The following is a 17396-nucleotide window of genomic DNA, read 5'->3' on the forward strand; positions in this document are numbered from 1 at the left end:
AATAGAACAAATAAAAAGTAAATTTATATTGTAAGAACGGATCATGTTATCGTTTTTGGTTCTAATTTGTATCACATCCTAAACTCCATAAAGTAACAATATATTGTGCAGCTTTGGATTATATTAGTTCGGTTCGGATACATCTGAAGTTAAATCCAAATTTTTTTTAAAAAACATAAGAAGTAAATACTTATTTTTATAGAATTGGATATTTAAGGTATTTATTTAAAATTTAAATAATTAATTTTAGATACCATTTCAAAATAAATATAGAATTAAATATTTGAAGTACATATATATATTTTAAATATTTATACTTGTGATTAATTTGTACATTTGAATCAATTTCCTCTCAGTTTTTTTTTTCATTTTTGAGTTACCCATTCAGGTTCGGATATAACACCCCGGGATCTGATATGTTTTGTGTACAATATTCATTCTGATATTTTTACATTTCAGAGAAGGTACAGATAAACTTCTTTTAGTTTGAGTTCGATTCAGACTCTGGGTTATGAATTTTGTGCTCAAACACTACTTTAAATAAAGACAATGCGATTATATAAAATTTTCATCAAAAAATTATTTCGCGCTTACAAAATCTAATTACAAAAATTAATATACTGAATCATATTTTCCTTACAAGTAAATAATCCCGTATTGCCTTTTTAGTTACCAAAATTTCATATTTACCATTTCGGTAACTTTTTTTTCCGTCATCAACTTTATATCAAATTAATCACGGTTAAAAGCAAACATAATTAATTCCAGTAAAATAAATAAATACACATAAAAAGTAGTATTAACACGGACGCCTTCTTCTTTCAGAAAAAAAAACACAACGGAGAGAGAGAACACAACGATACAGAAGAGAAGCGAAGGTCACAGAGAGAGACGGACACACGCGGCGGCGTAGATTTCCCGGCGAAACGGGAACAAAGAGATTGGGATTCAGCGAGAGCGTTCTAGGGTTTCCTTCTCGATTTCGCCTTCTTTGACCTCGATCTATTCTCTAAATCTTCATTCTTCTTCATTCATCGTCCCTCCCACCTCCATTCTAGGGTTTCTTGATCCGTCTCGCTACGTTTCCTTACCCTCCCGGTAAACTTCAATTCGTCGTCTCGCGTATCTTCGTCTCCTCTAATTTCATCAATCGACCCTGTAGGGTTTTGGAGATTCTCGCTCGTCCCCCTTGGTCTACATTCAGTTTTGTTGCTGATTGTTTTTGTGTGTTTGCAGGTTGTTGAGTGCGACGAACTTTGGGCGGTGGATTCTGAAGCATGAGTATTGATATCCCCGGGGAAGGGGAGGCTTAAGGACGCTTTGGGTAGAGGAAGAATTGTTGAAGGTTTCCATGAGCGATGGGGGTGTAGCATGCATGCCTCTACTGAATATCATGGAGAAGCTTCCAGCTGTGGAGAAGACGCTTTGTGGAGGCAACAATGATACCAAGCTTGCTGCTAATTCTGAGAATGGCCACGCATCAATCTCAGCTAATGATGATAAGCTTCCAGACTCTCAGCCAGCTCAGCCACCTAAGAAGAAGAAGAAGAAAATTGTTAAGAAGGTAATTCGTAAAGTTATGGTGAGAAAGCAGAAGCAGCCGAAACAGCAGGCAGTGCAACTCCCTGGAGAATCACAGGCTCAGACGAAAGAGCACGATAAGAAGAGTGAACCTCTGCATGAGAATACTTGTAATGGACAACTCGAAAACGGTGGAGATTCTGGGTTTAAAGATGAAGTGGAAGAGGGTGAGTTAGGTACAATGAGTTCTCATGGGGTTTTGGAGAACGGTGAAATTTCGCCGGTGAAGTCATTGCAGAGGAGTGAGATCGAAAAGGGCGAGATTTCTGGGGAGAGTTGGAAGAAAGATGAGACTGCAAATGCGGAGTTCAGTTACATGCATTATGATAAAGGGTACGCAGAGAGAAGGGATTTATCCTCAGATAAGTACAGGAAAGGGGAAGAGAGAGACTTCAGGTCATGGAGAGATCCCAGTGATGAAATTGAGAAGGGGGAGTTCATCCCAGACAAATGGCATAAAATGGATACAGTAAGGGATGATCATAGTTACAACCGGTCTCGTAGGAATGGATCAGACAGAGGGAAAACGTGGAGATACGAGTATGATTATGAACATGAACGTACCCCGCCTGGTGGAAGGTTCGTGAATGACGATTTCTATCGCCGGAGAGAATTCAGAAGTGGGAATGACAGGGCTACGAGGATCAGTTCTAAAATTGTAATAGAGGATAATTTACACAAGAACGAATACAACGACCCCAATGGTCTTGGGAAAGAGTATTCTTCTACCGTGAACAAGCTGAAGCGACATGGAGCTGAACCGGATAGCTTTGAGCGCAAACACTCTTATGATGATTATGGGGATTATGGGAGCTCCAAATGTAGAAAAATTTCTGATGATTATTCCCGTTCTCTTCACTCAGACCACTATTCACGTCACTCTGTTGAGAGACCCTACAAAGATTCATATTCATCAAAAACTTCATCTCTGGAAAAGTATTCTAGAAAGCACCAAGACTCATCTTTCCCTGCAAGGGCTTTTTCGGACAGACATGGACACAGTCCTGCACGATCTGACCTTTCTCCACATGATCGGTCTAGGTACCATGAACACAGGGATAGAAGTCCACTCCATCGGGAGAGGTCACCATATGCCCGGGAGAGGTCGCCATACATCTTTGAGAAGTCTTCACATGCTCGTAAAAGGTCTCCCCATGACCGCAGCCATCACCATGATTATAGAAGAAGTCCAAGTTACTCTGAGTGGTCCAGTGATCGTAGGGATGGCACTTCTAACTATAGGGAAGATCCCCAGAGCGATCGTAACAGACGTAATGGCCACAGAGAAATAAGCAGGAAAAGTGGAGTTAGGGAGAAGGGGGATTCTCAGGCTGGTACGGAGCTCGAGCATAAGTACAGACATAGGGATTCTAATGGGAAAGAGTCGGCTTCATCAAGCAAAGAATTGCAAGGTCAAAACATTTTGTACAACAATGATCCGGTGGTTGAAAAAAGTTCTATTTGTGATTCATCCAAGATTCCAAGTCCGTGTGCAAAGGGAAACGAGTCTGTGCAAGTCTCTGAAGCTCCTACTGAGGAGTTGCCATCAATGGAGGTAGATATGGACATTTGTGATACACCACCGCATGAGCCTGCAAAGGGAAAAGAGTCTGTGGCGGCTGATTCATCTTTGGGGAAGTGGTTTTATCTTGATTACTATGGCATGGAAAATGGCCCTGCAAAGTTATCCGAGCTTAAAGCTCTTATGGAGCAAGGCATTCTTTTCTCTGACCATATGATTAAACATTCAGATAACAATAGGTGGGTCACTATTGAAAATGCAACATCTCCTACGGTCAACTTAAATTTTCCATCGGTCGTGTCAGATGCAGTGACACGGCTCGTCAATCCTCCTGAAGCGCCTGGTAATTTATTAGAAGACATTGTAGATGCTGCCGAAGCAGTTCCTATGGACCAAGAAGCTGGATATTCCTTGCCTGAATCAGTGTCTATACCAGATACTAAGGAAATTTTAGTAGAACATCATGAAGATTTTCAGTTTGATAAAAGGATCGCTAGTCTCGTGGAGGGTTGTACTATCACCCCTGGAAGGGAACTTGAAACACTTGGAGGTACTGTAATGAATGTATTATATTATTTTTTTCCGGCCACAGATTTTATGCTTTTCAGCCAAAAAGCTAGCATATATCTAGAGCATTTTTCTTTGTAAATTTAGTTTATTGTATCCTGGAGCTTCTCCGCCATACCTAAGATAGGCGTATTTTTACCATTTTGCAGAAGCTATGCAGATTGAAGTTGAGCGTGAAGAGACTAGAAAATTTGTGAGTCCTGAAGGTATGTTTCGTTGGCACCACTTACACTTTTTCTGTAGCATGATATGCTTTTTTTTTTATTTGCTTCTGTTCTTTTCTGGCAGTTTATATTCCTAACTTTACCTACATCACCTACTGTCTATAAGAAAACACAACGATACGAGTGTTTATATCTACTTATGTTAGATATGTTATATCTACATTAGTTCGTTTGTACTATTTGGAAGTGTTGTATGATTTTAAAGATGTAGTAGCCGCGTACTGCCACCATAAGATGGTTTGTACTTGAACATGGAGATCCATTTAGACATCAAGTTTGAATAATCGTAGCTTATTGTTTAGCTGCATGTTTTACATGACACTATTTAGAAGTTCTACTCTGGTATTTGCAGATATCACCTGGTGCTACTATCAAGTGGTAGATCAGTTGCTAGGGGATGAGGCGTCGGGGTCTTCAGAGCCCAAGACAAGGGATGTCGAAGAGTTGACGTCAGAAAATGTTGATGGATCTGAGAGAGATGAGATAGGAAGCTGGTTATCAGGTCGTTGGTCTTGCAAAGGAGGGGACTGGATAAGACGCGATGAAGCTTCGCAAGATATATATTACAAAAAGAAGTTGGTTCTGAATGATGGTTTCCCATTATGCCTGATGCAGAAGTCAGGTCATGAGGATCCTCGAACGCATCAGAAGGATGATTTGTATTATTCTCGAAGCAGCTCCAGGCTGGAACTTCCCCTGTGGGCTTTTTCTGGTGTAGATGAGAGAAATCAGGCGAGGGGAGTCAAGGCTAATGTGCTCTCTGTAGTTAGGCTTAACTCATTGGTCGTAAATGATCAAGTTCCATCGATTCCTGATCCCCATGTCAAAGCTCGTGGTAGGGAAAAGTGCTCTTCAAGGCATGCTCGTCCTTCCCCTGCATCTAGTGATTCCAAGTGGGAATCAGTCGAAACGATTTCTCAATCAACATCTTGCGGCAGTCAAGATTTGCAGGGGTGTTGGAAAACCGGCGCATCTGTTAATACCCCTACAGATCGTCTGTATACAGTCGAGGATTTGCAATTGCATTTGGGTGATTGGTTCTATATAGATGGGGCTGGGCAAGAACAAGGACCTCTGCCATTTTCAGCGCTCCAGATATTGGTTGATAAAGGTTTAATAAAGAGCCATAGTAGTGTCTTCAGGAAATCTGATAAAATTTGGGTACCTGTTACTTCTATCACAAAAACTCTTGAAACAAGTGCCAAACTCCAGGGAAAAAAACCAGCCCTGCCTTCAGATTGTCAAAGCCTTGTTGTCTCAGAGTTGCAGGATTTCAAGCATTCTGAAATGGACACTAGTCTAAGCTCTTTCCATAGTATGCACCCTCAGTTCCTTGGGTATTTCCGTGGGAAACTCCATCAATTGGTTATGAAAACATTCAAGAGTCGGGAATTTTCTGCTGCCATAAACGATGTTTTAGACACTTGGATCAATGGGAAACAGTCAAAGAAAGAGACTGACAAGTACATGTACCACTCTTCAGGTATGCACGACTGCCAGTATTTTAAGGCCATTCCATCCCCTCTTATTAGCTCATGTTTTTCTTTGAAGTTATTATCGGTTATTTCCTTTTCTTCATCCCTTCTGTTATAACAGTGTTCAATTTCTGCTCTCATATGTTTTGAACATTAACTCTCTTCTATCTTTTGTTTTTTTTTTGGTTCATAAACCTCAGAATTTGATTTATCCTATCCAAAAAGAGCTCGATTGATGGCTGGTGAAAGTGGGGACCATTCTGAAGTGGATGATGTGTTTCAGAAGGATGAGTTGGCATTTGAGGATTTATGTGGGGACGCTACCTTCCATGTAGAAGGAAGTGGATCTTCTCGCACCGCGGGGATTTACTGGGATCTGTTAGATGGTCATGCGTTAGCACGGGTGTTTCATTTGTTGAGATATGATGTAAAATCACTTGCATTTGCGTCCATGACTTGTAGACATTGGAAAGCCACTGTTAATTCATACAAGGATATTGCAAGACAAGTTGACTTATCTTCTTTGGGTCCCAACTGCACAGATTCTAGGCTTTGGAGTATCATGGTGAGCACTCTATGCTTTCCGTTTACTGTATTTGAGCAATTTAGTACTTTCACTGATCTGACATGACATTCTCTTGCAGAACACTTACAACACGCAGAAGATAGACTCTGTCATTCTGGTTGGTTGTACAAACGTGACTTCCAGCATGCTTGAGGAAGTTCTTCGTTTATTTCCCCATATATCTTCTGTAAACATCACAGGCTGCTCCCAGTTTGGAGATTTGACATTGAACTATAAAAAAGTAAGTTGGCTCAAATTCCAGCATCCTCGATCAGGTGAATTGCGTTCCAGGTTAAGGAGTTTGAAACAGACTACAGATGTTGCTAAGTCTAAGGGCTTAGGAGGTGATACAGATGATTTTGGTAACCTTAAGGATTACTTTGATCGAGTGGAAAAGCGAGACTCAGCTAATCAGTTATTCCGAAAGAGCTTATACAAACGTTCAAAATTGTATGATGCAAGGAAATCATCGGCAATTCTATCCAGGGATGCTCGTATCAGGCGATGGGCGGTTAAAAAGTCAGAACATGGGTATAAGCGAGTAGAGGAATTCCTTGCTTCAAGCCTTAGGGGCATCATGAAGCAAAATACTTTTGACTTCTTTACTTTAAAGGTGCTTTCTGGTTTTCATGTATGCTCAATATTATGTCTGCTCTCATTTCTTTACCATCAGTTTAAATTAATCCTAATGTATTTTGGGTTACCAGGTCGCTCAAATAGAGGAAAAAATGAAAAACGGTTACTACGTTAGTCATGGTTTGAAATCTGTCAAGGAGGATATCAGTCGGATGTGCAGGGAAGCAATTAAGTAAGGCTTCTTTCTTCTTTTTCTGGGTGACTTCTTTAGTTCGTTGATTGTTCCAATGATACTTCGATCTTTTCTTGCAAATTATAGATACGCAACTTCTTCGCTACTGATCTTCTGCTTGCCAAACAATATGTAGATTGACTGCTGATATCCTTTCTTGATTATGGGTTATCATTTCTCAAGTCAATAACCGTTTTCTTCCCATTTGCTCGGTTTTGGCATCAGTTTGTTGGGCTGTAGGATTTCGTATTTCAGACTTCTTATTCCTAGGCTCCTAGTTCTCAAGTAGGATTTAGTCTGTTGTAAAAGAGGTAGGAGTTGTTTTTTATTTACTTTCTTTACTTGTGGCTTGTAACTTTCTTCTGATTTTATCTTATGTATCCAGAGGGCGGAATCGGGGAGGCTCCAAAGACATGAACCGAATCATCGTACCATTTATTCAACTTGCCACACGTTTAGAAGAGGTCTCTATGGTTACGTCTTCATACAGAAGAGATGAATTAATGAAGTCATGGCAAGATGGCTCAGGATTCTCATCAGCCTCTAAGTACAACAAGAAGTTGAGTAAATCAGTAACTGAAAAGAAGTTCATGAGCAGGACTAGTGACACATTGGGTGTAAATGGTGCGTTGGACTACGGAGAATATGCATCTGACCGAGAAATCAGAAGGCGTTTGTCTAAACTGAATCGTAAATCATTTGGTTCGGGAAGTGAAACATCTTCTGAGCTATCTGAGAATGACAGTTATAGCTCAGCTTCAGCTTCAGAAAGTGAATCGGACATCCGTTCAGAAGGTCGATCACAGGACTCACGTGTCGAGAAATACTTCACATCAGATGAGTCCTTTGATTCTGTGATCGAAGAGCGAGAATGGGGTGCACGTATGACCAAAGCTGGTCTTGTGCCACCAGTCACTAGGAAATATGAAGTGATTGAAAAGTACACAATTGTCGCTGACGAGGAGGAGGTACAACGAAAGATGCGGGTTTCTTTGCCAGAAGACTATGCTGAGAAGCTTAATGCACAAAAAAATGGTACTGAAGAGTTAGATATGGAACTTCCTGAAGTCAAGGAGTATAAACCAAGAAAGCTTCTTGGCAACGAGGTTTTAGAGCAAGAGGTGTATGGAATCGATCCCTACACTCATAACCTCTTACTTGATTCAATGCCAGAATTGGACTGGTCACTGCAGGATAAACATTCGTTTATAGAAGATGTAGTCTTACGTACCCTGAACAGGCAAGCTAGGTTGTTCACTGGATCTGGTAACACCCCCATGGTATTCCCTTTAAGGCCTGTGATTGAAGAGCTCAAAGAGAATGCTCGTGAAGAGTGTGATATACAAACAATGAGGATGTGTCAAGGCATCTTAAAGGCTATAGAAAGTCGTTCTGATGATAATTATGTGTCTTATCGGAAGGTATCGCTCTGTCATTCTTTCATAGGGAAATCATCAATTTATTTAGGACTACCTTTGTTAATCTGCTACTTTTTTTGTCCAAGTAGGGCCTCGGTGTGGTGTGCAACAAACAAAGTGGTTTTGTAGTAGAAGATTTTGTTGTTGAATTTCTTGGAGAGGTGGGTCTTCAGCTTTGCAGTTTTATGTTTGTCAGTTACTCACCTGCACCATTTCTGAAATTCACTGGGCATGCTGTGGAACATTCTCTGAAAGGGAGCTCTGAACGTATGTTTTGGATATTGTAGGTTTATCCTGTTTGGAAGTGGTTTGAGAAGCAAGATGGAATTCGTTCCTTGCAGGAAAACAAAACTGATCCTGCACCAGAGTTTTACAATATATATCTTGAGAGACCAAAGGTATGAATAAAAGATGATGCTTGGGCTTGTATTTATTATTTTAGACCATTTTCTTACTTTGTATTTTGCACGGCAGGGTGATGCTGATGGATATGATTTAGTTGTTGTTGATGCCATGCACAAGGCTAATTATGCTAGTCGAATTTGTCACTCTTGCCGACCGAACTGTGAAGCTAAGTAAGTTAAATTCTCCCCGTCTGCACTCATCCATTTCTGCCAGAATTTTGGATTCTGAGAGCAGAACCAAGTGACCGTTATTATAATTAGTGTCATACATGATGCATGCATAAACTAGCCTGCTTAAGCATACTCAGATCAATACACATATATCAATTGTTTATTTAGAAAATTTGTCTGGATACACTTAACAACATTTGCTTATGGTTGTATCTGCTCTGCTCATACGCATTTGGCAAGTCTCGTTCTTTTACCGATGCATAGCATACATGCATTTCGAAAATTGGGAGTGGAACTCCAGATGCTTGAGTCGCTTGACTGTCTTCCTATCTAATAATAAGTTATAAATGGTTCACTCACCCCACCCTCCTTTGTCATCTGGTGCTTCTAGGGTTACTGCGGTGGATGGACACTACCAGATTGGCATATATTCAGTACGTCCTATTGAGTATGGCGAAGAGATAACTTTTGATTATAATTCTGTAACTGAGGTCTGTTCTTCCCTCTTTTCATGTCCAGTTCCTACTGTAGGAAAGTATTAATTCGTTGGGTAAATCTTTATGTTCCACTCCACTGTCTAAAGAATGATACTTATGCCTGCAACAGAGTAAGGAAGAATATGAGGCGTCTGTTTGCTTGTGTGGTAGCCAAGTTTGCCGGGGCAGCTACTTGAATCTCACTGGTGAAGGTGCATTTCAGAAGGTAATTGTGCTATTAACATATATATATATATATATGGTATCAAAGATACGTGATAATGATATTGGTTCTGTGTGCTTGGTTTAAAAGGGCTCTAGATTTTTTCTGTGTGCTTGGCTTAGAGGTTTTGTGTGTGCTTGTTCACTAACGACTAATTAGTTTCTTTGTACCGAAGTTTATCTTCTTTTGTCCTAATTGTTGATTTAGTTTTGCGAACCATATTTGTAACAGGTATTAAAGGAATGGCATGGTCTGCTGGATCGACACAAACTGATGCTAGAAGCTTGTATACTAAATTCAGTTTCAGAAGAAGATTATCTTGAGTTGGGAAGAGCTGGACTGGGAAGTTGTTTGCTTGGTGGGCTGCCAGATTGGGTGATTGCGTATACTGCTCGTCTGGTTAGTCATGAATCAGTTTATGTTAGTTTATCGCAAAACTATTGATGGGATTACAACTTCTGACAGAAAGTTTCTTGTGCATAAAGGTGCGATTCATCAATTTCGAGAGAACTAAGCTTCCAGAGGAAATTCTTAAGCATAATATGGAAGAAAAGAGAAAATATTTCTCAGACGTACACCTTGATGTTGAGAAAAGTGATGCTGAGGTTCAGGTTAGATTATCATTCTTTTAATCTTTTTGCAGGTTCTTTCAATAGGTCATGTCTTTTGTGATATGAATAGTAAAAGGGGTTTGATTTTTCTCCAACTCTTATAGCTTGTTATATCTGTAACTTTGATGGTACAGGCTGAGGGTGTCTACAATCAGAGGCTTCAGAATTTGGCTGTCACACTTGACAAGGTGACTGCAATCTTTTCTTCCTTACCTTTCACATTTTTTGTGCAAGTGTTTGTAAAAACGTTATCCCCAAACGAAGGTAGTCTCTGAAAAATGTTATGCACAGGTAAGATATGTTATGAGACGTATGTTTGGGGATCCAAAGAACGCTCCTCCCCCGCTCGAGAGGCTTACTCCTGAAGAAACAGTCTCTCTTTTATGGAACGGGGATGGTTCCTTAGTTGAAGAGCTGCTTCAGTGCCTGTCACCTCACGTGGAGGAAGGCATTGTTGATGAACTTAGATACAAAATTCGCGCCCATGATCCATCTGGATCTGCAGATGTCCTTGAGGAGCTTCAGAGATCATTACTTTGGTTAGTGCATCAATCATATTTACTTATACTTGAAACACTGTACTTTTAGGAAACAGATTATACTTATATTAAAAAAAAAATTCTGTTCTCTGTGAAGGTTGAGAGATGAGATTCGAGATCTACCTTGTACATACAAGTGTCGGAATGATGCTGCAGCTGATTTAATACACATATATGCCTATACGAAGTGCTTTTTTAAAGTTCGGGTAAGTTGTTCCATATAATCTTTTAAGTCAAAAAAGAAGGCAAAATCTTGTCGAACTTTTTATCTGACAGATGGGTCTTGGATATGTGGCAGGAATATAAGTCCTTTGTCTCTTCTCCTGTACACATAAGCCCTTTAGATTTGGGAGCCAAGTATGCGGAGAAACTAGGTGACAGTATGAAGGAGTACCGGAAAAGTTATGGCGAGAACTATTGTCTCGGGCAGCTAATTTACTGGTATGAACAGACGAATACTGATCCAGATGTTACATTGTTGAAAGCAACCAGAGGGTGCTTGTCTTTACCCGACGTTGCTTCCTTCTACGCAAAGGCCCAGAAACCATCTAAGCATCGTGTTTATGGACCAAAGACGGTGAAAACCATGGTTTCACAGATGGTAAAAGTCCTTGCTTTGACCCCACTTCCGAAGTACATTTTCAGGTGTCTTCACTTTGTCGTTATTTTTTTTTCTCATTTATTTCTTACTATCCGTGTGTACACAGTTAAAGCAACCTCAAAAACCATGGGCAAAGGATAAAATATGGATGTTCAAAAGCAACCCAGGAGTATTTGGAAGCCCGATGTTCGATGCTGTCCTCAACGACGCGTCACTAGATAGAGAACTGTTGCAGTGGCTAAGAAGCAGACGGCATGTCTTTCAAGCGACATGGGATAGTTAGGTACAACACCTTTTTATTATTTCAGAAGGTTCCCTTTTTGGGAAAGCGAGCAGCCCAAGGGTGGGGGGGAGGCAACACACAGTTACTAGAAATAGTCTCTTATCGATATGACCGAAGCAAAAGCAGTGCCATTGGCAGCGAATAGCCTCAATCAAGCAGCGCTTTCCCCTCGATTTTTATTGTATAGCTTTCGCCACATATAATATAATATAAGATTTTGGAAATTGATAATATAACTTTTGGGTTAGGAACCATTGTTAGATGTTAGGCTGTCACACAATTTTCCAGAGAAGAGAATCATTCGACTTAGCTTTGTATCTCTTCTTCTTATTTTGTTACCTTGGTAATAATAGATCTCATGTTCTTTTGTTCCTAGTTCTAAATATATAGTATAAAGGTTGGCACCCAGATGATATTAAAGGAATATACATTATAAGTATATTATAATATTGTTACAGTTTGGTGTGGATATTTTGCTATTACCAAACAGCGTATTAGTGTAGCCGGAAGATAGCCGGAAGATAAAAGATAAAACAACTAAGAAGATGAAGAACTACTCATCGTCTGAATCATCGGAACTGTCATCTCTCCGTTCAGCAATAGCCGGAAACAAACGCTGTTGAATGATATCGGTGGACGGTTGATGACTATCCTCCTGCATCGTCACTTGAGTTTCTTTCTTGCCGGAATGAGTCCTTGTCTTGGTAGCTGATGTCGTAGTTTCCTTAACATGTCTACAAACTTTCTCCAACATGATCAAGAAATCACGCACTATAGCAAACAAACGCAACCCTTCGTTCTTAGCAGACTTGCCATGGAAATAATCGGCAGAGCTTTTGACCAACGCCATGATCCTCTCTTCTTCTTCCTTCAACCATTTAATATCAGCATCCGCACGTTCTATAAACCCAGCTAAAGCTTTCTCGAAGTCGCTCTCTTCCTCCATGGACTTCAAAAACTCCCTCGCGTTCGTCAGCGAGCCGCTTAGATTCGTCAGCGTCGCAGCTAATCCATCAGCGTCTATGACCGCTGCTCTCTTGACATCTTCAAGCTCTGTTGTTAATCCCGAAACCACTTGGAGTCCCGTGCTTCGGTAACGCTCCACTGATTGTGGACTTGAGTCTGTGTTGTTGTTGTTGGTGTCCTCCTCTGTTCTAACGCTCGAGAAGCTTTTGCTTTGGAGGCGGAGAGCACGAACTCCTTCGGAACGAATGATCTCAAGGACAACAAAGTTTAAGAGTGTGGTTTTACCATCTGTTCCTTTCACGTCAGATAGTTTCAAGAGCGTGTCTAGTTTGAAAGCTTGTGCGTCACCACGGAAGGTTCCGACATTCATTCGGTTTCCTGTCTTGAGAACTGCTTCTAGTAGTTTCAGGAACAGTCTGCTGTTCCTCAGTTTCTTGCAAGCCACCTGACACAACACATGCAGGCAGATAAGTTATGTTTGGTAGTAGATTAAGGTGTTTATTAGTGTAGACTAGTTACCTCGAGAGTAGAGAGTGATTCTTTGATGCCAGAGACTTCTTCCTGAAGTGAGATCATGAACAGAAGAGACTCTATACGTTTGAATGCAAAAGGTATATCAACAAGAATCTTCAAAACCTCTCTGCAGGGCCAAGTAGGTTAACATCTCCTGAGTATAGTCTAAGTTTGAGTTCCTCTTCTGTAGTTGGAGCCATCTTCAGCAACGTTTGGAGGAGCTCCACCGGGAGCTCATTACCTTCTTTAATGGCCTCGACCACTTCCTCCGTTGTTACATTCAAAGCTCGGAGAAGAATAGATAAGTTCTGAGCTTTCCTTGGATCAATGATCTGTATGTACTGGACATGAGAGTCTCTAGATGATTCTCCTCTTTGACCACTCTTGTTCTTGTTCCCATCATTGTAACCAAACAGTGACTCCATCGCCTCTTCGTTGAACCTACAAAAGCACAAGGCGCGCACGTTAGGTAAAAGCCCCAGGAAACAAAAGCTTACACAAGATGTTTAACTAACTGGAATGAGCCGGCGCTGATCTCATGCCAAACCATTTTCTGGTCAGGGTTAGCCATTTTATCCCAGAAAAACGGTTTTAGTTTTGTCTTTGGAGCTCCAGTCTCAGAATCAACATCAGAAGCATCTCCAGAGGAACTATGATGACCTCGGCGCTTTCCAGCCGCACCTTTTGGTGGTGCAGGTGGAGGACGAACAAGTTTAGGTGGTGGAGGAGGCTTTGATTTAGGAGGTGGCGGCGGCTGTGGAGGTGGTGGAGCTGGAGCTGCAGGAGGAGGAGGAGGAGGAGGAGCTGCTGTTCTTCCCGGGGGAAGCTTTAATGGAGGAGGATGGCCTGAGGATGTGGACGCTTGAGCTGTTGAAAACTGATCATGACCACTTCTCTTTAGAGACATTCTTGAAAGAAACGATTTCTTTTTGGAACTAGCACTGAAAAATCTTCTGCTTGGGTTTGCAGCTGCGGGAGATGTCTCATTTGATCCTGGAAGAGCAAATACAAGAGTTATAGTTGGGGGTCTATGTCTATGTAATTTTCTTCAACAAAAAAAATTAGGAGATAGAGGCTAATGTTTCATTCGGCTTATGAGTTTATAGTTGTTGAAAGATCAAAACATGAACCGTTTCGATTAAAAGAAAGCATCATCGTTACCAGGTGATAAATCAACTAGATGTAGAAACTGTCCTTCATCTCTTGGTCCATCTCTAGGACTGCGGCTGCGTCTGAAGCAACATAAGAAGAGCAATGTAACTAGAAAGAAGGTTAATACAGCTGTTGAAGCAACAGCGATGATAAGTTGCATCAAAATATCATATTTCTTCGCCGGTGATAGAACAACACTTGGACTAGGAGCAACAACGCTCGGTTTTCTCTTAACCGGAGCAGAGTTTGATTCATCGGGTGGTGAATGTGAAGAAGGTTGAGATGGAGAGGTTGAAGGAGCGGGACCTGGAGTGAGACGTGGTGCAGGACCAAGAGCGAAGTTTGGTGCAGATACTGTGAACTTCTTTTTCTTACTGATCAGCTTCCTTCTTGGAGTAGAATCAAGGAGAGGTCCAAACCAATGCCCATAACCGGTTAAGACGGATAGTTTTACGTACCCATTTGCTGCTGCTGCTTCGCGAGAGATGTAGACAAGACAATCTTTGTTCTCATCTTTGAGTTCTTTTCGACAACGTATCTTTGTTTTCTCTGCCTATCAGAAATGAGATTGTTCGTCAAGAAACAAAAAACCTAAACCTTAGTCACAAGGAGAATGAATTTACCATATCGACGCCATGAGCCTCCTCGGAAACAGAGGATCGTAAGCGATTGGCACCGTCACGAGCGATAATCTCAACGGAGACGCAAACAAGAACAACGAGAAAGATGGCCAGAAAAGCTTTTGTCAATCTCCCCATTAACCTCCGTTTCTCATGTCACGGAAACGCCGAGAGTTGGATGAGGGAAGAACAACGACGGTAGATATCTTTGCCGTACCCCCTCGGAAGCAAACCGCCATGCAGAGAAGCTCCGACCACGTCCGAACGCTTTTTTACGGCGCCGAACAATCGCAACCACACGCGGAAAATGTTGTCTAAAACAGGAAGACAACTAAAAATGTGGTTTCTTTTAAAAACAACTAAGAGAAAAGCTCTGTTTTAGGCCTTTTTTTTTTTTTGAACGTAGTTTTTTTTAGATGTTGTGTCCTCCTGTCAGTGACAGAAACGAAGATAGTTAATTCAGTTTGCCTGTATTTTTCATTGACATTTTTTTTTGTTTTTATATGTTCTATGATAAATTAAAATTGTAAGATTTCATCAATATGTTTGAAAGATTTAACCAAATCTTTACTATTATTTGCGAAGTAAAATTTTGGAATCGTGTTCTCACGTTAAAAGTTAAAGTGGTTAATATCGTTTATATCCTTAGTGAATAAAATGTATAACTAAATTAAAAAATTAAAACGAAATTTTAATTAATTTGATTAGATAATTGATTAAAATTAATAATAGTAAGAATTATCCAAAATCTGAAAATATAATTTTAAAAAGAGATAATTTTTGTATAAACTGTATTGTTATCTGAAAGTCTTTTAGTAAAAAGTTAAAAACAAGAATAATATAACTAAATACTAATCAAATAAAATTATTAATTATATAATTAAAAATAGAATATTAAATTATTAATAATAGTTAGAATTATCCAAAATCTGAAAATATAATTTTAAAAAGAGACAATTTCTGTATATATTGTATTGTTATCTGAAAAGGTATTTTAGTAAAAAGTTAAAACATGAATTATATAACTAAATACTAATCAAACAAAATTCTTAATTATATAATTAAAAATAGAATATTGAATTATCCAAAATCTAAAAATATAATTAAAAAGATAATTTCTATATATATATATATATTTATTGTTATCTGAAAAGGTATTTTAGTAAAAAGTTAAAACATAAATTATATAATTAAATATTAATCAAATAATATTTTTCAATTATATAATTAAAAATATAATATTAAGTTATTTTAAGATTTATTTTAGTATAATAAATATAGTGTATAAAGAAGTTTTTAAAAATTATGAAAATGTTTAAGCCTGCATCTCGGACAAAATACCTAGTTTTCAATAAAATAGGACGAAAATCATCTTTCAGGAGATTTTATCAAAAATCTAAAATCTTTTACCACCCACATGTCAATTGTATAATAGTCAATATTATAGTTATCTGACGTTTGTATGAACTCAAAGATAATAAAAACTTGCTCTTCTTATTGCTTTAGAAACTTACACAAAACTTAAGTTCTCAATGTCAAAACTCACACATATATATCTCTCGATTTCTCTCTATATAAGAGCATATTATCCTAATCCTATTAGTAATCACATATGTTCAGATAACTCCTAAACACAATTGACTTTTATCTCTTTGATCACCAAACTCACTTAGGATTAGGATAGCTTATTCCTCAAGCTATCTTCAAGCTTATTTCAACATTCTATTCTCTCCTTTAAGCTTGTAGTCCTTTTCTACATCATGAACACCAATGAGGTCTCGCATTTCTTTGTACTTAATTCTTCCCAAAGCTTTGGTTAGTACGTATGCCTTCTGTTCATTCCAAGTAAAGAAGTTGTGAAAGATTTAGGTCATTGAGCATAACACCATAACTATTTTGAAATTGTTATTTTGATACTGCAGGTATGTGAAAGCTCTAAATATTAAGTTCGGAACCAGAAGGAAACACCACAATTAGTTGCATCTATTCTTCAAAACAATATGAAAACTTAGTAAAACTTAATAATATTGATAAAATACAAAAGCAAATTGAAGATACAAAATTCTAAACTTGTTTGGTTATTTATAAGTTTTACGCTAATTATTTGTTAGTGTTTTTCCGATTTAAATTCAAAATAATTATATTCAAAATTTTCATCACATGGCTTTATATTATACATAGTAGAAGAAATACCTTATTATCTTTTGTCTTTTTTCTTAGTATTGATCTTATGACATGAAAAAACTTATATTTTGTCCTGAAATTGATTATATTATAACATGACTTTATGAGAAATGTTTGTAGGAAACTGAATATAAGTGGTATATCTATGATATAAGTTTTTTTGAGTACAGTAAAACTAAAAAAATACTAAATATAGACAAGTAAAACTTTGAAGATTTTTGGAAAACTACAAACTTGGTAAAACTTTGACCCTAAAAATTCGGGAAATAATTTTCCCGCCCAAAGCTACAGAATATTCTCTCCCAAAATTCTATTTTTTTTCAGACCCCAAAAACAAATTGGTAACTATAATTACCTTATTTTTTTAGGTTTTCTTCACTTCTACTATCTTCCCAATCCTCTCAACCAATTTTCTCTTATCTCTTTTCCCATTTTCCCATGGCTCTTCGCCTAGTGAACAATCTTTCGGGAATAATCAAATCTTATTCAAATC

General features: G+C 38.8%; 1 protein-coding gene and 1 pseudogene across 2 annotated transcripts; one reads left to right on the top strand and one right to left on the bottom strand.

Moving 5' to 3' along the window:
• The first annotated feature begins 804 nt into the window (after positions 1 to 804).
• Positions 805 to 11843, top strand: LOC106452414 (histone-lysine N-methyltransferase ATXR3). 2 transcript variants are annotated; one of them, XM_048780910.1, is made up of 20 exons: positions 805 to 1158; positions 1237 to 3653; positions 3820 to 3876; positions 4247 to 5377; positions 5570 to 5934; positions 6014 to 6547; positions 6642 to 6742; positions 7128 to 8163; positions 8250 to 8321; positions 8448 to 8558; positions 8635 to 8735; positions 9127 to 9226; positions 9342 to 9437; positions 9666 to 9833; positions 9920 to 10045; positions 10180 to 10233; positions 10337 to 10584; positions 10682 to 10790; positions 10883 to 11185; positions 11292 to 11843. In XM_048780910.1, exons 2-20 carry the CDS (start codon positions 1352 to 1354, stop codon positions 11466 to 11468), a joined length of 7191 nt encoding a protein of 2396 aa, XP_048636867.1. In that variant the 5' UTR covers positions 805 to 1158; positions 1237 to 1351; the 3' UTR covers positions 11469 to 11843. The 2 variants fall into 2 exon arrangements, with proteins under 2 accessions (XP_048636867.1, XP_048636866.1); XM_048780909.1 differs by having other exon boundaries at positions 805 to 1098.
• LOC106356826 lies at positions 11429 to 15309 on the bottom strand (annotated as a pseudogene).
• Between the last annotated feature and the right edge of the window lie 2087 nt (positions 15310 to 17396).

Source organism: Brassica napus, chromosome A5 (genome assembly GCF_020379485.1).
Source record: "Brassica napus cultivar Da-Ae chromosome A5, Da-Ae, whole genome shotgun sequence".
NCBI lineage: Eukaryota > Viridiplantae > Streptophyta > Magnoliopsida > Brassicales > Brassicaceae > Brassica > Brassica napus.

Bases quoted from the DNA above. Each gene is read 5' to 3' on its own strand.
- LOC106452414 (XM_048780910.1), top strand. From the start codon at position 1,352: ATGAGCGATGGGGGTGTAGCATGCATGCCTCTACTGAATATCATGGAG. The intron at 8,322-8,447 runs GTGGGTCTTCAG...TGGATATTGTAG, and splicing joins TTGTTGAATTTCTTGGAGAG to GTTTATCCTGTTTGGAAGTG. The intron at 10,585-10,681 runs GTTAGTGCATCA...TTCTCTGTGAAG, and splicing joins CTTCAGAGATCATTACTTTG to GTTGAGAGATGAGATTCGAG.